Consider the following 22789-nt stretch of genomic DNA (forward strand, 5'->3'; position numbering starts at 1 on the left):
ATGGGCCAGAAGGTGTCTTATGGCATAGCACGGCAGTAAAAATACCCCTTAAACAGCTAGAGAGAGCACAATGACCACATGTTTGCAGGGATGGTCTTTGAAGTGGGAAGTGATGTGGCCTCTTGCAAGTCACTCTCACTCCCTGTCATTCAAGTCCTAGTTGTTTGGTTGCACGATCGTGAGAGACATGAATTCCTTAGCATCTGTACATTGCGCAGCACAAAACTTAGCGTCAGGGAACTCATTCTTATCAGGATATTTGTTGGACTACATACCAGGTTCAGCTTTATGATAATATATACATATATACATATATACATATACACATATACACATATACACATATACATACATATACATACATATACATACATATACATATACATATACATATATATATATATATATATATATATATACACATTGTTCGACAAATCCATTAAAATACAGGCCAGTGGCGACTGGATTTGACCCCGTGGCGACCTCCTCATGGCCGATACCAAGCAGGGCGGGATTGGGAGAGGGACTAGGTGGCGAGTAGATTTTTTTGCTCGGCGAGTAGATTTTTGGGTGGTTTGTCAACCACTGTATATATATATATCCCTCTGACTTCACGTTATCAGCTGGGAGCAGAGAGAGGAAGAGGAGGAAGCAGCTTCCAAAGCTATTCCTGGGCCCAGATAAAGTTAATTCAAATTCTGCATCCAGGAAAGTTGAGTATGCTTGGTATATTGTAATCCTATTATCATTAGCAATAATAACTTTATTTTATTTTCTCTCAATGGGACTTGCAGTGCTTCACAATCACAGTATAGCACAGTACGCAGCACATAGGAATGTTACAGACACAGGTCCCTGCCCAGATGAGTTTACAATCTGTTTTTGGTGCTTGAGGCACAGGGATATAAAGTGACTCACCCATGGTCACAAGATCACAAGCAGCCAACACCAGAATTGATTAAAACTCAGTGTCATTGTTTACAGAGTCAGTGTCTTTACTCGCTGAGCCGCTCCTTCTAGTAGATACTTACCACAGACTGCACCTTCATCATCCCCTCCAGGGCAGTCCAGGTGAAAGTCACACACCTTCATGTGGCTGATGCAGTCCCCATTTCCACAAAGGAGGGATGACTGCTTTGGACATGTAGGTACATCACTGTCTAAGTCACCTAAGTAGAAAAAGGATGACACAGTAGTTGGGATGCGTGTCTTATAGCTACAAACGCGTGGGATGGATTTCACCCATAGCCTCTTAAACTGTTTGATTTTAGGCAGATCACATTATCTCGCTGTACCTCAGCTCACCCACCATTAATTGTGGAACAATAATGATTACATGGGTCGGTGCAATACAGAGCACAAGGAAGATACCGTCACTGAGGTGGCTGCATGAATGAAAAGTGCTTCTGAAAGCTACTACATAATAAGAATGGAAAGGTCCCTGGGTTCCAAACTTAGAAGCCTCCAAAGATTGTTCGCAGAGTCAAAACCTAAGAAATACTTTTTTGTTTTTTTAATAAACTGGGCAAACTTGTGGGTTCACAAATGAAAAACCCCACAAACGTTTGTGAAAAAGTTTGAAGCTCGAACGTTTCTAAAAAAATTTGATTTTTTTCCCCAGAATTTGGTCTTTTTTTGCAGAATTTAAAAAGATCAAAAAACAATTGAGTCTCAGCATAACCATAACCAAAAATACATTTATTTTAGAACAAAAATACCAGTGAAAGTGCCCCCACCTTGACTACTGTATATAATAATAATAGGATGTTGTTGCACAGAGCAGCATCCCAGTGGGGGATATTAAGGCAAATAAAGTTACTCCATTTAAATATCCATAGGACCGACACAAAATAAGTAAGATCCTTCCTAATAAACCAGTTACACTGTACAACAGCATATACAAATAAAGAAGTCTTATTATAATGTGAACAGATACGGTTCTCTAGGTGTATCCTCACTTAATAACATACATAGATATTGTAATAATGTGAAATCACTCGTCCGTGTTACAACCTTTCCCACTACTCTATTTTTAACATATGTTCCATTATTATATATGCAATTTACAGACTTTAGGAGTTATGTATCTAAGTGTCGCCCGGCTGCAAAACTAGGGGACAAACTATCACCAGATCTATTAAAAAGAAAAAAGGTTCCCAGAGCCTGTGATGGGATGTTTTCCTCTGATAAATGAGATGCCGCCGTGTGCTCTAGTCTTGCAGTATGGAGACGTTGGTACATAACCTTCCAAGCAGAGATGTTTCAAAAAATGCATTCGCAAACTTTATTCTCCATTTTTGGACCTAAATGGATTGCTGGAGAACCGCTTCGCAGGACTTTTAAGGGCTAAAAGTTTCTAAGAAATCACACACTCTCAACATCAATTCACTGTTTTGCCAATAAATCACAGCTCAGTCACAATTTGCAAGTGATTCGCCAAGCATTTAAATTTTGTTTAATGGTAGCAACTCCCACCCAGAACCAAAAAGCTGAGAGAGAGTCGATTATAAACCCCTGTCTCCTCTGCTGAAAAAGCCCTATTTCAGGCTCTGGATGGGAGCATCATTAAATGAAATATGTGGCGAACTTTTACCGCGCTGTGACTCCGCTCGATTCGCAACTTTTGTTCAAGGAAAAAAAGGGCCATTTTTGCGTGGTTCTCAAATTTGGAAGAAAGCTTTCAACATCTCTACTTCTAAGGCTCAGGTGCCCAAACGTTAGGGACAAAGTACTACAGAGCAGCTTTTAGACAATTCCAAATAGTAGCCATTTTAAGAACCCCATATAAGATATACATACTCTGTACTAAATCTACAACAGTATATCGTCAAAATAGTGAATTTAAATAGGAATTTCACTATCAAAGGAAAAGTGAAGGTGATTAGTTAAAGAACCAAAAATGTATTGAAATAATGATTATGGGACATGTTACTATGCAGTTTTCCGCCATAAGGCACCTTCTGGTGCTGGAAGATAGCTCACAGTCTATTCAAGTCAATGACTGTACGGTTTCTCCCAGTGCCAGGAAGGTTTCTTATGGCAGAACACTGTGAGCTTAATAAATATGGGCTTATACGTACAATTTTACAGAATGCCAGGCTGATGTCAATACATTGTGAAACTGTCTTTACTGTGCTCTGAAAAATGTAATAACCATCCTAACGAATGGTACCTTCTCGAGCGAGCAGAAGACAGCTTCCCAGCATATTAAATAGGGTCTGCAGAGACCCGGGAAGCACAGCTGTGGTTCATCAACTTACTAGCAAAGCAGTTTCGGAGGTTCAGTGAGTCCAGAGCCAGGAGATTATCTGTCTTCTTTAGTCCGCAAGTTGTGTAACCAAGAGAGACCTGAAATGGCCCATCCATTCCACCAAGCTCTGTGGTCAGCAGCTTCCAGTTTGATCTGTTAGACAGGGGGGGGAATCCAAAGGAAAAACATCAGATAAAGGTTTAATGGCACTATTTTGTTACACATCAGGATGGGTGTAGCATGTATGTTTAATAACCTTATTCCATGAAACAGAGTAATGCTACAATGAAATCCCTGTTTCCCATCCATCCCTCCTCCTTCCATGTTTATTTTGTACTTACTGGCAGAACCCTAAAGCGAGAAGAATGGATTGTCCCGTTGCCATGGCAATGCGCCATCTTATGATGTTGCGGCGTCATTTGACGTTGGTCACCATGGCAATGCAGCGCTACAGGAGGTGCCCCTCTAAGGAAAAGGTAAGACCCCTCTCATAAAAGGAACACAGGCACACACACATCTCTCTGCCGGTCCGGGGGCCCCGCTCTTCCTCCACTCCCCCCACTCCCCCCGCTCTTCCTCCACTCCCCCCAATTCTTGACGCTGGGATCCAACTTCTGCCAGACTAGAGGGGGGAGCTGGAGGATGGAGGGGGGGGGGTCCCGCACTCCTTCCTACAGCTCCTCCCTCCGGCCTGGTGGAAGTTACATCCCGGCGTCGACGAGAGGAGGGAGAGGAGAGCGTGGGGCCCCTGAACGTGCGGGGCCCAAGGTGCCCGCCTTGCTTGCCGTGCCCTGAAGACAATTGGTTTCTTTTTACAGGGCTTTTTAAACAAAATCAGTCCCCTGGAAATGAGCGGAGAGGTGAAAAGGAAGTATTTATTTTGAGATTAACTTTGACGACTGCAGTATCAAGACAGGTTTGCAATATAAGGCAGGGCAAAGTCAATTACAGACGCGGCCTGAGTTACTCTATCCTGCGCCCGTGGTTTGCCGCAGTCCTGTCCCATGGCAATTCGCGGTTCCCACGCTCCTGATAGACGATGGTAATTTTTTTTATGGGCACATTTCTTATTCAATATAAGTATAAAAACAAAAAAAATAGAAAAACAATGTTATTATAGGTATAACTCTCTAGGCCAGGGGTGTGCAAACTCGGGGGCGCGCCCCCCCCCAGTATTTGGGGGGTTGGGAGGGTGCGGCGGTTACAGAGGCCCGTGCTCTTCAATGCGAGGCCTCTGTATACTCACTTACCAGGCTTCGGTCCACGCATCTCTATGGCGACGGGCGTCAAATGACGCCACAGGGTCACGTGTTGTGACATCATATGACCCCGTGGCTTAATTTGACGCCGCATTAAAGGTAAGGGGGAGCACGGCCCAGGAGGAGAGCAGGCAAGGATGGGTGCAGTGCAGGAAGTTTGCGCGCCCCTGCTCTAGGCAAAACAGCATAGGGGACGGGGTGTGCTTATTTGCATGTCATTTCCCAGAATCCCTTGCTGCAGTGGAAGCGCTGTATGCTAGGAGATAATGGGGAAGGGCAGGGCTGCAGACCTGTCTGAGACGCGTGGATGTGCTCACAGCGTGGTATTGTTTTTAGGTACAACAGCAAACAGTGTGAGTGGAAACCTCACACTACACAGCTTACAATCTAATACACATTATATGACTGCCATTAAGATCATGTACAACAATGCAAGTACAATGTTGGCATCATTATTATTGGGCTAGGGAGGTTGTTACTGACCTTGAAGCAAGTGACCCAGGTCTATATCCCAGTGCGAACTGATTGTGTGTCAAGCACCAAAACATAATCATTATGAGCTCTATGGGGCAGGGAGTGAAAATGTCCATATACAGCGACTTCTGCACTGCAGAGCAGTACTGTATATAAAAACAATACCTTTAAATAGGACACGCAGCATTCATTTGGTCTGTTACCAGGTGTTACAGAGAAAATAAATTATAATAATGCACCAAAAATATTCTAAATATGTCTGAAATAACTACCTGGCAGGCAGCTCTGTGCCATGGGTTGTCTGCCAGTGTTATGTCAGCTGTAATTTGCAGCCACTTTTGCTTTATATACAGTATGTGAAGTGGGATTATACCACTAGGCATGTGTAAACTTCAGATTCTGGGTATCATCACTTTGAATTTAGGCTACACCCAGTATTCATAAGCCTCATAATGCTAAAATTCAACTTCATATCAGGTACACAAACAACGATGAGTAACAAAGTGACAAAAAAACCTCTGCCGCACAGAATACAGCAGGGGTGGGCAACTTCAGTCCTCAAGGGCTACCAACAGGTCAGGTTCAGGATATTCCTGCTTCAGCACAGGTGGCTAAATCAGTCCCTGCTTCAGCACAGGTGTCTCAATTAGTGGCCCAGTATTCGACTGAGCCACTGATTGAGCCACCTGCGCTGAAGCAGGGCTATCCTGAAAACTTGACCTGTTGGTGGCCCTTGAGAACTGGAGTTGCCTACCCCTGGAATACAGTAATGATGAAGAACACTTTTGAAATCATTCACATCATTAACCCTGGCTATATACTTCTTTATCCCAGGCTTTGCTATCAAAGCTGTGCAACACAGCAGGCGTAAGCCAAAAGAGATTTACGTGAAAGTGGATAAGGAGCAAAGAGTGATACACTACGGGTGCTCATTTGCTTGTTATTACCCAGAGTTCCCGGCTGCATTGGAAGCACGGTATATGGTGTAAAAATGAGCTTCTACAAATAGCACAGCGATTCCTCTGCAAAATACATTTATACAGCAGCTTCAGTTGGTAAGTTTAAGCCAATAATTGTGCGGATTGTGGATGGCTCCTCTCCCTCACCCTAAAAATACAGCCCTGTATCCAGTCCTGCCTGGCTGGGATTAGTTTTCACAAGTGCCCCCCCCCCCCCCCCCCCACCCCTCTTGCTTTAACCCTTTCCCTGTCAATAAAATGAATAATATGTACATTTAGCATCAATTTAACACTACAAAGCAACTCTTACAGATCCCCAAATACAGGACCGGGTACACTGTAAATGCTGAATGATGCCTGTTTGTGACATTGTACAGCGGACGCCCAAAAAAAGATGCATGTCACACAGTTACTGCTCTATTGTTCCTGTATCGATTCTGCAGCATGATGAATATTTACTGGAATGGCAAATTGTAAAGTTAGAAAGCACTTAAATAATACGCCTTACAAGTACCGAATCTCAGTTTGAGGCTCTTAATGTTCACCCAGAAAGACGTTTATTTATTTTAATAAATTAAGTTGTCTTCCTCTTTTTACATCATCCATCACTGTATTTCTGCCTGGTATCCCACTCAGTAGGATCCTTCTCACTGGGACCGTTTCTTCATTCTGTCATTGTACCCCCCCTCTGTCGCTTCATGGCCACATGCAAGAGTCACCAAAGAAACCAAGTTGACCCTTTCAGTACTAGAGAGGCTTGCAGAGTATTGCACGCTCCCTGGAGTTGAAATGGTTAATACTATTCAGCAGCACCTGTACAAGCTGACCTTTAAATGATGTCATTGATGCATTCCCACTCCAATACTTACCTGGGGCCAGATGTATGTGTTACCTCTATTCCAGGGGTTGGCAACTCCAGTCCTCAAGGGTCACCAACAGGTCAGGTTTTCAGGATATCCCTGCTTCAGCACAGGTGGCTCAATCAGTGTCTTCAACTTTTCGACTGAGCCGCTCATTGGGCCACCTGTGCTGAAGCAGGGATATATAATCTTCTAGAGCATGGGGACCGTGGCTTCACATCACATATCTCCACTCAATCCTTCCCAATATATCAGGGGGGGGGGGGGCAACTCCAGTCCTCAATGGCCACCAACAGGTCAGGTTTTAAGGATATCCCTGCTTGAGCACAGGTGACTGTCATTGACTGAGCCACCTGTGCTGAAGCAGGGATATCCTGAAAACCCGACGAGCTGGTGGCCCTTGAGGACTGGAGTTGGCCACTCCTGCTCTACTCAGTATGCTGTGAAGGCGCCTTCAGAACTAGAATCTCAGGGGTGCGCAAACTTTTGGAGCTATTCCCCCCTGCGTGCTCCCCCCAGTGCTCGCGCCCCACTTACCTTTTTTTGCCGGCGTCAGATGACGCCGTGGGGTCATGTGACGTGACTCATCTTACTGAGATTCAGAGGCTTGGTGTGACGTGTCGCCATGGCAACGCGGCATCAAATGCCGCTGCTGGGTCATTTGACGTCACATGACCCCACGGCATAATTTGACGCCGCGCCGCCACAGCGACAGGCATCAAATGACGCCATAGGGTCATGTAATGTCATGTCACATGACCCCGTGGTATCATTTGACGCTGCATTGCCATGGCGACACGTCACACCAAGCCTCTGAATGTCAGTAGGTTGAGTTGCAGAGGCATCACGCGGTCCCCCGGCATTTAATTTAAATGCCTTGGGGAAGAGCGCGGGGCCTCTGCAACCACCGCGCCCCCACCCCCCCCATTTGCGCACCCCTGCTCAAGAGCATGGGAAAGGTGGCTTCACACCACATTGGATAGGGGCCAAATTTGTTTTTCTGACACTCTATTATATTAATGCCAAACCGATGTTCAGCCAATAGAAAGAGACCCACCCAGTTCTTATTGGTAGTTGGGATGAAGGGTGAGGGACACCAGAATAATGCACCCACGCATAATCTACAGATGTAGTAGACGTTATTGCTACCGCTGGCGCGTTGCAGCGAGACACACAACGCACCAGCAAGAGCAGACACCATTGTGTTTGAATTAGTCGTGCATGGAAAAGGGGTGGGGCTAATGCGTTATCGCATTACATATTGGTGACAAACTCACTTTTGTGAAAGACAGAGTCGTAAAAAAACTCTCCAAAATATATTCAACACCGTATGATTTCTTTTACTTTATGCTTATAACTCGTACTTACTAACTATTCTAAACATTGAAAGAAAATGTATTATTTCCAAAGAACAAAATGGCAGTCATGCCGTCTTCCAAAGTATGAGTTACATGTAGATACATCGTAATAAAGACATCGTGGAGTCATTGCAAGCAGATTAAGGCATTTTATTAAAAAGTGATAATATTGCCATTTGTTTTCTGAATCGAGTAATGGGGATTATGTCTTTAAAGAGTGAGATCCCATTAAAGAGTGAGATCCCAGCATAGAGTGAGATCCAGCATAGAGTGAGCTCCCAGCATAGAGTGAGATCCCAGCATAGAGTGAGATCCCAGCATAGAGTGAGATCCCAGCATAGAGTGAGATCCCAGCATAGGGTGAGATCCCAGCATAGAGTGAGATCCCGTTAAAAAAAGTGAATGGGGTAATTGATCTTATGAATGAGTGAGATTGACTGCTTTCCAAATGAGTGACTCTCACCCCGAGTTAGAACTTACATCATACTGTGACGTCAGTCCAAGTGTTTTGGTCACAATGTTCCCAGACTTGCCAATTAGTATCACACACACAGAGCCTGCACTGCAGTGAATGGGCCTGAGCAGGCTCATCTGAGCCAATTCAATTTTATTAATGGAATCAGGAGCTTTGTCCCTTGCATAACCAGCCAAGACAGATCACTGCAGCAGTCATGCTGGAAAGAAAAAAAAAACAAGTCCCGCAATACCTTGGCTATTGGTTTTTAGTCTGCTCTATGCAAAGCAGCCAACAATATTCCACTTCTGAATGGAGTGCATTTGACTCACAGTGTCTCCGGTCTCATCAGTATTGTGACCTACAGTATAACTCCCAGGTCAATTGCAGCCATGTAACTGCTCCATATTCCTACCTACCAATTAGATTGTAAGCTCTTCGGAGCAGGGACTCCTTTTCCTAAATCTCACTTTTATGTCTGAAGCACTTCTCCCCTTTGTGTTATTTCTATTATTTGTTATTTATATGATTGTCACATGTATTACTGCTGTGACGCGCTATGTACATTGATGGCGCTATATAAGTAAAGACATACATACCGGTATATACATACATACATACATACATACATACATGAAACCAGGAACATGTGACCTTGTCCATGGTAATCTGGAGAGGTTTTATCACTGCATATTATACATTATATAATGTTTCGTGATAATCTGGAGGCATCTGGCCACCCAATATGTACAGTAACCAAAGGGTTAAGTTTGATAACATTTGTGATGACTGAGCCTGACCCTTATTTGGAAGCAGGTACTCGCCACTTAAAATTAGGACTGTCTCTTGAGTCCTTATCTAATTTAAAACCATATAAAACCAAGGCTGTTTGAGTCTATCTCCTGTAATCTGAAAGCTACATACATCTAGGAATGTCTGACACCATCTTTGAGAATCTGGTGCTTGGAGATTATCCTTGTCAAGAAGACCTTACTCTAACAGTGCTATTTTGGCAACCCTACTGTATACGAAGGGCCTCACCTGCTGTGGACTGTCACGTCTCTCAGTGGTGGTAACGCTGAGCTGAGATTTGCTTTCAAGTCATAGATCATAACTGTAAAGCTCTCGGCCATTGAATCTTCCTGTGTGTAGAGGACCAGTTCCAGCAAACAGGTCTCTGCGCTTCCAGGAAAGGCAGGGCTCAGCACCTGAGATACAAGGCAGGTTTCTGAGGACCGACTTGTGTTCAGAAGAAGTATCCCATCTACAAAGACAGTGAGGTTAAAATAACATAAATATCACATTGGACTACACTAGTACAACAAGGAGGTAGTGCACAGTATCAAAGAGGCTGCATTAAAGGGTTAGTCCAACTTAGATTACAATAAAATATTTTGTGCACAATTTAACAATGTCATTGAATTTTTCAGACAAATATCTGGCTGTTTTGGTTTCTTAAAGAAAGTAATATTTTCAATTGTTTGTCTTCTCCCAGTATTCTATTGACATGACCAGTTTTGTATACAGAACTCCCAATCTTCCTAATGACGAGCAGGGCTTCCTCCTCCACTCCTGACACATGGGAGTGCAATCTCATGCTGTGTCACTGGTACTGATCACATGACCTTGGAGACAGAATGGCCGTGGCAATGAAATGCCGCAGTGAAAGGATAACCATTCTGACCCCGGGGTCATTTGATGGCTACTCCAGTGATCACATGACCTGATCCCAAACCCCTCTCCCAATGTATGTGAGAGCGGTGGCTGCGATCGACTCTTGCCATGAGCAAAACCCTTGTATTGTTCAGGGAAAGCAGAAGAACATCAGAATGCAGGCTCATAAAGTATAATAATAAGGCAGCATAATAAGGCAGTATAACAAGGCAGCATAAAGGTCTTGTGCTTTGTGGTCTTGTATAAAGGCGCAATGTGTAACATTCTATTCAAAGTGACTTTCACCTCCATGAATATATTCTTAGGAAAAAAAATGATCAAGCTGCTGCTTAATAATTAAACACGATTTTATATGAAATCTGAGGCGCTGAATATTCTGCTTTCTTGAAAACGCATTGTGAACATGTTCCTTCTTTCTAGCACAGTACTATTACTAACAATAATCTTTATTTAATATAGCGCGTCACAATGACAGCATAGTGCGCAGTGCACAGCACCTAGGAATGTTACAGACACCGTCCCTGCCCCGCTGAGCTTACAATCTCTGATTTTAGTGCCTGAGGCACAGGGAGATAAAGTCACAAAGGTAGAGCGGGAATTGAACCAGATCCCCTGATTCAAACGCAGTATCATTGTTTACAGAGTCAGTGTCTTGACTCACTGAGTCGCTCCTTCTCCCTACTACACACACATACTTAAAATCCCCTTCTGCCAGTGCTTACCATGGATGTCTCTCGCTGAAGACTTGCTTTCCAGAATTTGCTTCTGGTCTTGCTGTGTTAATGCTCCAACTCTGGTTTGTATCCAATGTGGCTTCCCATCCCTTCGTGTGGATGACACCCAAGGGCAACGTATTGAAAAGTCACAATAATGGCCTTCGGTGAGAAATCAAAGTGTAAGTGGGTTAAAGATCTATTGGCAGAGTGCTGAAACCCAGATATAAGACCCAGGTACAGTGGTACAATCTAAGACCATGTTCTTCCTGCCACTTTGATAATGCATATAATGCATTAAAGGTGTTGATATACTGCAGGCATCACAAGATCTGCAGTATAAGCTCCACACAGGGAGATGTGGAATGAGAATAACGGAGATCTACAAATCTACCAAAGACATTTCAAATATACATTTAGTGTGAATATTATGCTTGTTTCCTCTTTGCCTCCATCTTCATCTCTCCTGCAGCAACCATGTGTGTGGGGTACAGCTATGTAGAACCCTGTATATCCAATTTGACAAAAATATATAGTAATTAGTATATAGTTAAATATTTCAATAATAATATTCTCATGAATAAGGGTCATTTAGTTCAACCCTTTGGCCAAAGCGTTACAAGCCTGCAAGCCAACGTCAAGGCATAACCAAATGTGCAGGTCCTAACACTAAGCTGTGAACCTTCTCTTTTACCTCTGTAGGAGGGAGAATAACCGCAGTGGGTCCTGTCCATACAGCAAAATGAAAAAACCTTCCAAGTTAACAAGTGGGGAGGGGTGAGCTTAAACCCTGGGAGGAGGGGCCACTAACCTCCAAACAACGGCCAAAGGGTTTAACAAAATGACCCTTATTCATGAGAATATTATTATTGAAGTATTTAACTATATACTAATTACAATATTTCTTCTCACATTAGATGTAGCATTGGGCTTCTCTGTCTTTTGTTGTATACATTTGGCCACGCTCAGTAGTACTCCTTTTGACACACACACACACACACACACACACACACACACACACACACACACACACACACACACACACACACACACACACACACACACACACACACACACACACACGATGTGGTGGGTGTTGGGGTTCTGTGCTTGCTGGGTAATGTGTGTTTGTTGAACCCTGTATATGTAACCCCCTTGCCTGACGGCTCAGAGGGAGATTACATCAGTGTGCAATATTCGGCTACTCGGCATAGTTAATCTCAATTCAGGGTGAAACGGTCCTTCCCTAGGTGCCCGCTCTTGACAATCGGGGGAGGTACATATATTTGGTTGTGTTACTTGTATTGGACCCGGCCCCCCTTCGGACTAACATCTGTTATACACCATCTACTTTTGGCCCTTACTAGGATTCTGGCAAGTACTGTGCTGGTAACGACTATACCCTATTCCTGATTGGGAACTGCCACTTGCTTACAGGTTGAAGAGACTACATATATGGATCTGCCTGTAGAGCTGATCAGTTGACACCTGGGAGCCCACTGCATGTGGCCCTCTGTGACGTGTCTGTCTCCCCTCTTTAGGGAGTGTGTGTGTTTCCATTGGCCATCTCATTGGGAGCCTTGCTAAAAGAGCAATGCCCCTATCTGCAACATAATAGACAGGGGGACCTGCTCTCTCCTATTACTTTAGGAACCTGATCCCTATCTCTCCTCCCCGAGGCTCCTCTCCTCTTGTCCTCCAGGAACCTCCCTTCCAGAACCTTTGCGACAACACAGGGTGGGGCCTAACATTTACTGCTCTACTATTAACCCCTTTCAGCAAAATGGTAACCCCATTGAGGGGGGGTTACACATATACCACCAGTGGTACCATACAATAGGTAGAGAGCCACTGTTTAACAACATTAAGGTTCAAGTGAAATATTAGTTCCCATGGTAAACTCTGCTTGTTGAGCTTGATCTATAAAACCCAAAGTGATAAACACACCATTGTTTAGATTTTCAATCATAAAGTCATCATTTATTTCAGTTGTTTTTTAGTTCCAGGGTGGGACGTTCTTCCATTTAAGGATTTGAAACCCAGGAAAGACATTGAAACTTTTAAACTAGAGATGTGCAAAATGTTCACAAAAGTTGTCAATCAGGTGAAATTTGCCAGGTTTTATGTGTGAAAAAGTTTGCAAAGAAACTGTAGTTTGCCAAACAAATTCACAATGTCACATGACCAAAAGGTGGAATGTCATATGACCAGTAAACCGGGTCACACAACCCTTTAAATACAGCAACTTACTCTTAATTCTAGCAAAAATGGCATACATTATTGGAACATTCTAGTGAAAATTATGACATTTCACACATTTTTCAAGAAACTGAAACTTCTACAAAAAGGCAAGCATTCTAGCCCAGCGGTGTGCAAAGTGGGGGGCGCGCCCCACAGGGGGTGCGCTAGATTGTCTGGGGGAGGCACGGGTGTTATAGAGGGCCCGCACTTCCCCAAAGGCATTTAAAATAAATGCCGGTGATTGCGTGAGGCCTCTGTAACTGGTTTATTACCTTGGTTCCAACGATGCGTCTCCATGGCAACCGGCGTCAAATGACGCCGCTGGGTCATGTGACGTTGCGTTGCTCTGGCAACATGATGTTACACGACCCCGCAACATCATTTGACGCTGGGGCCATGATTCACGAACCGGAGGGGAGAGGAGAAAAGGGGGGCGCATGAAGATAAGTTTGCGCAGCCCTGTTCTAGCCTACACATTTAGCATCATAACAATGATTCCCTTTGCCCTGTGTACCTACAGACATTTCATCTTTACATGGACAGCACCAGCTGTGAAATGTTCTACACTCTAAGGCTGCGGCCAGAGTATGCGTGACAGACCGCAAGTAATTGCGCGGCTGTCGACTCAGCGATCTGTGGACTCTCTTGCGCTAGCAACGGGGAGGCGTGGTCATGACATCATCCAGCTTGGTTCACCCTGATTGGCTCAAACGGCAACGTGACTCGGCCGTTGCGCGGAAAATCTAATCTCGTTGTCTCCTCCAAATCCTGTCGTGCGCATCACATCGCGCGCAGCATGGACGGACTGGTTTACTTACCTGAATTTGTTCGTGCCGCGCGCGTGCCTTCGCGTGCAGTATGTCCAATGTCTTACCTGCAGGTTTGGGCTGAGCTGACAAGACTGCCTCCTCAATGCTCACAGACACATTGGTTATGGGGAGACCTGGTGTTAAGATGGATTCAGCATGGAGTCCAGAGCACCAGTCAGCAACTGTGAAAAGAAGTACGTGTACAAGCACTTCTGACAGATATATCACAAATTTAGAGCACGAACAAACATCATACATTCCCACTCTGGAGAATAGCATCTGTTCCAAGTACAGTAGTTGGAATGACTAAGTGATAACATTATAAGGCACACAATGATGCTGTATGCTGAGAGCTGGATCCATGTACAATGATCAAAAATAACAGGGAGTAGTAATCGCACTGGGGATGTTGCTGCCTAAACAACTGGAACATATAAAGGTCCCAAATAGCAGTGTATTCCACTGGTAACACTGTTACGAATATGTTGATCTTTGGGAGCAAACTGGCCCACCTCAGAACTGGGAGATTTGGGAAGAAAATGAGTGAAATCTCTTCATCTTCCTTTGTCATGAATTAGAAACGACTGAGAAGGCAGGAAAACGATGTATTTTGCAGCTAACTACAGTATCAGGGAGTTAAATAAGGGAGAGTTTCCAGTATAGACTGGGAAACCAATAAGTTACCCATAATACTTTATTCTACAGTATATACTGTATGTCCAGAACCAGTGGGTTCCTGAACACTAGTGGGTTCAATAGTGACCAAAAAATATTCTGGGAGTTCTGCTTAGAATTAACGTCAGCAAAAAAACCCAAAGCCCTCTTCCCCATGATCTTGGGGGCTCTTTGGGGGTTGACACTATTTCCTGCATAATGGATGTATTCCTTTATATTGCAGAATGCAAATGTTCTTAGGGGAGAATGAGTTGGGGGAAGAGAGCGCCTGAAAATATTAGTTTAGCGATATCTTCTCTTCCAAAATTGATTTTCTTTCTAAATACATATTGATCCTTTGCAGGTATTCTAAACAAAGTGTATGTAAAGTCCATCAGCTAATTAAAGCAACATTTAGAGGTCTCAGAACAACAGCTGAACGCCAAACGATTTCATACTATAATTAATCGGACACATAGCACAGAAGTTTAAGAGGTCAATACTGTGAGGAATAGTGGGAAATATAATATAATTATACAGTGACTAAGAGGCAGAAGCAACCTAAGTCAGTTCATATATTCCATGATGATTACTTCAAGGTATTGTAGTGGTAAAAATAATAATTTGCATCATTCTATTGTTTTACATTACCAAACATGGTGGGATATGTATCAACTTAATAATAAATAATACTTGTATTCCATATAATGCTCCCAATGGGACTCAAACTGCTTCACAATCACAGTATAGCACAGTACGCAGCACATAGGAATGTTACAGACACAATTCCTGCCCTGTGGAGATTACAATCTATGTGTTTTTGGTGCCTGAGGCACAGGGAGATAAAGTGACTTGCCCAAGGTCACAAGGAGCCGATACCGGGAGTTGAACTAAGTTCCCCTGATTCAAACTCAGTCAGTGTCTTTACTCACCGAGCTTAACTTAAATAAATTGCCCTTGTACGTTTCTTTTGACGCAGTGCTCCCTTTTCTGTTTGCATTCTATTTTTTTAGAATTTTACAGGCACCAGGACCCCCCCAGAGAGCTGATAATGTAACATTCCTGCAGCTTCTCCCATCTTCACTATTGTCCTGTGAATTGACTCAGAGTTCTGGCTCAGGGGGGAGTCGCTCACTGCTTTCAAGCAGATGACTTGGGTTGAAATCCCTATGACTTTGGAGAAGTTACGCTATTGCCCTATGCTTCAGGCACCAAAATTAGATTGTAAGCTCTTCAGGGCAGGAAATAATTGTGCCTGTAAAATTCTGTATACAGCCCAACATATTATTGGTCTAGAACGTTTGGCTGTGACCAGACTGCCACCTGCATCGGTAGAACTCCCCGCTGGGACACCTCACTGCTCACGATCTCAACAACACCATCTTTAAATGTCCCGCAAGAATACCGGTGGCCGCCCGCCTCTCCGATGTGCCATCTTTAAATGTCCTCGGAGCGGCGTGGGACATTTAAAGATGAAGAAAGGCAAGGCATCCCGATGGTGGGTTCTCCCAGCGGTGACATATGTGGCGGCGGAGCGCGGCGGCAGTTTGGACGCAGTCTAATGGCCCATTTCGACATATTAAAACGTATCACAGCTCCAGTTTGTTTTTCAATCCAAAAATACAAACCTATTGAAGAGGGGGGTACTATTAATTTTAAAACGGGCAAGTCATGTGTATAACACATGAAGGTGTTGGTGAATGGTGACACCCACATAATGATGGCATATCGAATCGGGAATACATATTTACATTTCTCTTGCAATATGTTAATGCAGGGTGCTCAACCCTAGTCCTCAAGGCTCCCCCAGCATGTGAGGCTTTAAGGATATCCCTGCTTCAGCACAGGTTGAGCCACCTGTGCTGTCTTCGACTGAGCCACTGATTGAGCCACCTGTGCTGAAGCAGGGATATCCATAAAACCTGACCTGTTGAGGGGGGTGGGGGGTGGTCTTGAGGACCGGAGTTGAGCACCCCTGTGTTGGTTGAAATATCTACATACAGAAACTATAACTAAACATACGTGATCTTCCTGAAGTCTCCAGTTGTTCTTTAGAGAAACACAGAAGAGAAACTGCCAGGAGCTCGAGCTGACAGCGTTTGCTTCAGCTGTGTTTTAGCTTAGTTAGAAAGGGCTGGAGTAAGGCTACACTTATAGTGCCGGCGACGGTCAGCTGACGGTCGCTGGAAAATAGCGATGACTTCCAGCGATCGCGACCAATCCGTCGCTCCGTCACGCCGCGCTTACTATAAGCGCATGCGATGGCGACAATGCATTTGTTTTGCCGCGACATCGCGTCGCTGTCGCCGGCACTATAAGCGCAGCCTAAAGGTTTAGTTATTTTCCACAGTGGAGTAGGCCTTTATTTTGTTTGTTTTTGTATGTTTTTCCTTGTTAAAGGAACAGGCGCAATAAAGCCAGGATTTAATTTCACCCAAATCGGTCTCCATTAAATGTACCTCTGCACACATCTCTCACAAGGGCCATTAGAGAAACATTTTGATGGAGCCTCTGGAAATTAAATTAGGTAATGTCCCTGGCATAGATGACGCAGAATGAAAGGAGGAAGAAGATGCAAAGAAAAACAACCTAGCGTGCGTGGGTGAAATTAAAAAAGACTGCAACATTACAGCAGAAAAGACCCATCATAAACCAATATTTAAATAATGACAACAAATGGGTTTATTATTAGATGGCAGCGTGATTTAATACCTTGAGGTCTGCCATGTACTGAAGAGGGTTAGGGAGAAGGTTGTCACAAGCTCCACATCAAGGAAACGTGTGTAGCCAAGGCAAATATTAAACCTAAAACCTGAATTGGTTGATGCTTTTTATTTAACCAGCCTGGATTCTTACAATTCTTAACCTTAATGCCTGGTTCCTTATTCATTGGACTGAATGGTTCTCTTCAGGTGATAGGAAGTCAGAGGTGCAGAGATAGCAACATATGTCAAAGGTCTCATAACCCCTGACTGCTGGAAAACTGGCCCAGGTCCTACACATCTCCATCAAACAGTTTGGCCAAGCTTGACCTAGGCCTGGGAATACAAAGGGATCAATACATGTTACCTATTCTGATAAATAAGGGTATAGTAATAACGTGTACATGATTGCCAACCTCCACGTCAGTGTGAGACTTCTGGTCCAGTTCTTCTTAGTGTTAATTATCCTCTAAACCAGAACTGGATTCCAATGTGTGATGACACAAAGCCAGGATATCCTAACTAATAATAAACTGAGCTTGACAAATGCAAGCAAGTCCTCTGTACGGTAACGTGACTCACTGCTAGCTTCTTTATCTATCCATTGATAAATAACCACCGGAGTCCGCTATGCAAAGCTGAAGGAGAAGAGAAAAATCAGAGAATCCCTGCCAAAGCTGGATTGCACTTTAGTTTGGCATTTCTGATTGAGCGTGATATTGATTCAAAAACATAAAAGTGCATCTTCGGCCAAATTAATACATTGGGTATTTTATAATCCAGACCACACTGTACTAATGACTTTCCCACTTAATGATTTATTGCTGTAGTAAACAGCACCGCCCTTAAATCAAAGCCACTTAAACATGAACCAACCAATATTGGAATTGCAACAAAGTTAAAACACTTTACTATATAACCCCTTCTGTATATTGTAAAGATTGTTCTCATATTTCAAGATAATGCAGGGGATGTGCATCAATTGCCTTTATAAACAGACACTTAGGCATGCATTTGAATTGATATCTGCCCAGATCCCCTTATTTACTAACCCCTTTCCTGAACGCTTTCATTTTCATACTTTATTCAGAACGTGCCAAAATATTCCATGGCCCAGTACTATGGGGGAAGACAATAACCATATAAATACAACATTAACATGCCCTGGCCCACTGGATACTCTAGGACAGTGTTTCCCAACTCCAGTCCTTGAGTATCCCCAATAGATCAGGTTTTAAGGATATTCCTGCTTCAGCACAGTTGATTGAGCCACCCGTGCTGATACAAGGATATCCTTGGAACCTGACCTGTTAGGGGTACTTAAGGACTGGAGTTGGGAAACACTGCTCTAGGAAATCCGCCGTGGGTCCTGCGATCAGTTGGTCGCTCACCAAGACTCGCCAAGTGTCCAAGAATGACCAGGAGATTCCCATAACCTTGGGTGGACTCAGGTAACTGGCTACATTTCCCATGGCAGTCTGTGTGATACTGGGGCTGCATAAGAGACACTGTTTGCTCTGTGTCTATATGTATGTATGTATGTATGTAGGTATAAGTGCATGCATGTATGAGCTTGTATATGTATGTATGTATGTATGTATGTATGTATGTATAAGTGCATGCATGTATAAGCTTGTGTGTGTATATATGTTTGTAGGTATAAGTGCATGAATTTATAAGCTTGTGTGTGTATATGTATGTATGTATATATAAGTGCATGCATGTATAAGCTTGTGTGTGTATATATGTGTGTAGGTATAAGTGCATGAATTTATAAGCTTGTGTGTGTATATGTATGTATGTATGTAGGTATAAGTGCATGCATGTATGAGCTTATGTATGTATGTATGTATGTATAAGTGCATGCATGTATGAGCTTGTATATGTATGTATGTATGTATGTATGTATGTATGTATGTATGTATGTATAAGTGCATGCATGTATAAGCTTGTGTGTGTATATATGTTTGTAGGTATAAGTGCATGAATTTATAAGCTTGTGTGTGTATATGTATGTATGTATATATAAGTGCATGCATGTATAAGCTTGTGTGTGTATATATGTTTGTAGGTATAAGTGCATGAATTTATAAGCTTGTGTGTGTATATGTATGTATGTATGTAGGTATAAGTGCATGCATGTATGAGCTAATGTATGTATGTAGGTATAAGTGCATGCATGTATGAGCTTGTGTATGTGTGTATGTATGTATGTATATATGTAGGTATAAGTGCATGCATGTATAAGCTTGTGTGTGTATATATGTATGTAGGTATAAGTGCATGCATGTATAAGCTTGTGTGTATATATGTTTGTAGGTATAAGTGCATGCATGTATGAGCTTGTGTGTGTATTTATTGTGATGCCCACACCACGTTGCAGTCTCTTTTAGTCCCAATGCAAGGCAGGAAACACTGTAATTCTCTATATGGGGTTTATTTACAGGGATTAAATCAAACACCAATAGGCCCACCATTCTTTTAAATCAAAACAACTCATAAAAATAACACTTATTCCCTTTAGGGAAAACTGACTACACCATAGATTTAGCCCTCACTAACTGGCTGGCCAGCTAAGCTGGATCCCACCCACAAAACATGCCCTGGCATAAGCAACCATGTACACAGTCTCTGTACACCACAACAAAGTGTTTTCCTTATCTATTTGCAGCAGACGTCCCCGCTTCAGCACAGTCTTGCATCCTTTCCTCATAGGGAAACTCGGCCTCATGTGAGCTCAGAGAGACTCTCCTCTGTATGTCCACTGTCAAGGACAGGACATCCCCGCTTCAGCACGGTCTGTCGTCTTTCCTGCTTTCCTCTGGGATTCAAACCCAGGCAGTCCCACCGAACTCCGCAATCACATCCAGCGGGTCCAAGGAAGTGTGCCAGCCTTACTTGCTGGGGAGCACTTCTATGTCCCCAACTCTGGGACAGCAATCTCTCTCTTATACAGTGAATTCACAGACATTTCATGGACAGGTAGAGTTGGAAAATTGGGTACAGGTTGATAATACAGATTGAAATAGAGCAACTTTAACATCACTATAACATCACCAAACATCAGCAAACGGCTCACATCCTTTGGCTGCGCCAAAGGCTGTCCGCCTTTGGGACAACGCAGATATACGCTGGGTACTGGCTTCAGAATGTGTCTCAGTTCTGTACAGAAGAGCAAGTGCTGTCATATACTGTATAGCTGTCAAGAATGAGCACTACAGTAATAAATAATACTAAATAATCAGTATCACATGCAAGACACCAGGGGAGTTATTTACCAAACTCTCCCAGCTTCACCAGTGCAGAAGAATTGAAATACATACTGTACAGTATATCAAAGGAAAAACTCAAATTGCTGTCAATGGGATTCCTTTTCTTTGATACTATGATGCTGCTTTTGCACTATTGTTGCAGCCAGGAGACGTCACATCAGACCTGATACAAATGCAAGGGAAATGTATTTTGGGGGGCTGTGCTTCTAGACACACTTTCCTAAAGACTGGTACAAAGCCACAATTATGTGCTGTAGCTCTTGAAATGTAAATCTACAATACAGACTGTTTTGTATTGGTGAAAGAATGCAGCTGGGGCTACAGTTATACAAGGTTAGGATGTAGGGGTTTCAAGTCACAAATTAAGTAGGGCAAAAGTCAGTGTGGTAGCCAGAGTAGGTAGAACAAATGACCCTTACATGCCATTAACTTTTGCTTCATCAAACATCAAAGACCAGCAGACACTGGGACAGTTTGTGTCCCTCACAGACAAGTGTCCCAACGCCTGCAGGAACTTCCTGCGTGAAGAACCACACATAATCTCATTAGACACAAACATCAACAGGATAAAATATGCATTTTAGTGTCCAATCATGAAATAGAGGCTGCAGCCCTACACCGAAAGATGATGATGTTTCTGCTCTTAAATTCTCTACGCAGCGGAATTTATAAAACAAATAAAAATAACATTCAAACCTTTACTGAATCATGTAAAGCGAGATTTGGTATTATTGTATAAACACCAACCCCCTAATTATATGTGAAAATAACATCGTTCATTAATAAATAAATAACTTGCGTCAGAAAACACTGTTATTTGTTGCTACATATCTGCTCTTTTCTTCTCTTGTCAACTACATTTCACTAGGCCAAGATGATATATTATATACCTCTTAGGCAATAAGCAAAAGGACATTTTTAATAAAACATACTGCATTGTGGTCTGTATAAGAAGCAGATGGGTTTCCATCTGTACAAACCATGTTAATCCCAGGATTGTTCAAAGTCTCATGTAGCATGTGTATCATATTAATTAAGGTCACATAATTTACTGCACAAAGAATACTGCCACACTTCAAAAATTGTTGAGGACTGATTCATAAAGCAACTTTAGAAGATGAAGGCCATGTTAAATTGTATTTGACATCTATATTTCTCTGAAGTCAAAAAATGTCCAAATTATTTTGTGTTGAAACACTTGGGCCCATATCTGCTAACTGGTGCTATGTCATAAAGCATTTTCCAGAAGTGGAAGTAACCTTAAGACCTATTCCCTACAATGGACGGTAGGAGTGTCTTTCCGCGCCAGGAGGTGTCTTATGGCATAGCAGCGCTTAGTTAATATGGGCCTGGATCTTAACATTAAGGTAATGGTAATTTTTAAAACAAGATTTTATTTATCCGATAATGTACATTTAAAAGATGACATTTTTAATTATCTTTCCATTGTACCGGTCACGTATACTTGATTTGAGATTTGTGGTTGGCTAAATACGACAGGACATCTGACAGAAGATCATTAACACTCTCATGGAGCAGCATGACCTCTATTCTGTGCATATAACCCCAGCCAATTTTCTTCCTTTGCTTGGACTGTCAGGGCTAAACCAGGGTTGCCAGGAGTCCAGTACTGAACCGGACTGTCCTGTATGTGGACACTGTCCAGTAAAATATTAGAGGTAATACTGGACATGTGTGTGTATACTGGTATTACCTCTCTGGACATGTATGTGTCCGGTATTACCTCTCTGGACATGTATGTGTCCGGTATTACCTCTCTGAACATAGTGACCTGACCGGCTTGGGGGACCGCAGGAGTTCCCAGAGCAGGGAGAGAGCAGGGCTGTTGCTAGGGGGCTGGGCAACTTCCTCCATCCTGATTGGCTGCTGTTGGGTAATGCAGCCAAGCAGGAAGATGTGTCAGGAGCCTGGGGGTGGGGCTAAGGAGAGGAGGAAACAGAATGGAGCAGAAAGGTGAGAAAGGTGAGAAGGGTGTGTGTGTGTGTGTGTGTGTGTGTGTGTGTGTGTGTGTGTGTGTGTGTGTGTGTGTGTGTGTGTGTGTGTGTGTGTCGCACCTTTCACCATTGTGTCCAGTATTTTTGAAGAAGTC

General features: G+C 43.2%; 1 protein-coding gene across 4 annotated transcripts in view; it reads right to left on the reverse strand.

Annotated features, from left to right (window-relative positions):
* Positions 1 to 22789, reverse strand: part of LTK (leukocyte receptor tyrosine kinase) — a 97391-nt gene that overhangs the window by 53347 nt on the left and 21255 nt on the right. For 3 of the 4 annotated variants that reach the window (XM_075614295.1, XM_075614294.1, XM_075614293.1), the window contains exons 2-6: positions 14117 to 14233; positions 11011 to 11163; positions 9656 to 9878; positions 3261 to 3403; positions 1032 to 1169 (exon numbers count right to left, since the gene is read on the reverse strand). In XM_075614295.1, the coding sequence (XP_075470410.1) occupies positions 1032 to 1169; positions 3261 to 3403; positions 9656 to 9878; positions 11011 to 11163; positions 14117 to 14233 (774 nt within the window). The remainder of the gene's footprint in view (positions 1 to 1031; positions 1170 to 3260; positions 3404 to 9655; positions 9879 to 11010; positions 11164 to 14116; positions 14234 to 22789) is intronic. The other variant, XM_075614296.1, reaches the window with a different exon arrangement.

Source organism: Ascaphus truei, chromosome 9 (genome assembly GCF_040206685.1).
Source record: "Ascaphus truei isolate aAscTru1 chromosome 9, aAscTru1.hap1, whole genome shotgun sequence".
Classification (NCBI taxonomy): Eukaryota; Metazoa; Chordata; class Amphibia; order Anura; family Ascaphidae; genus Ascaphus; species Ascaphus truei.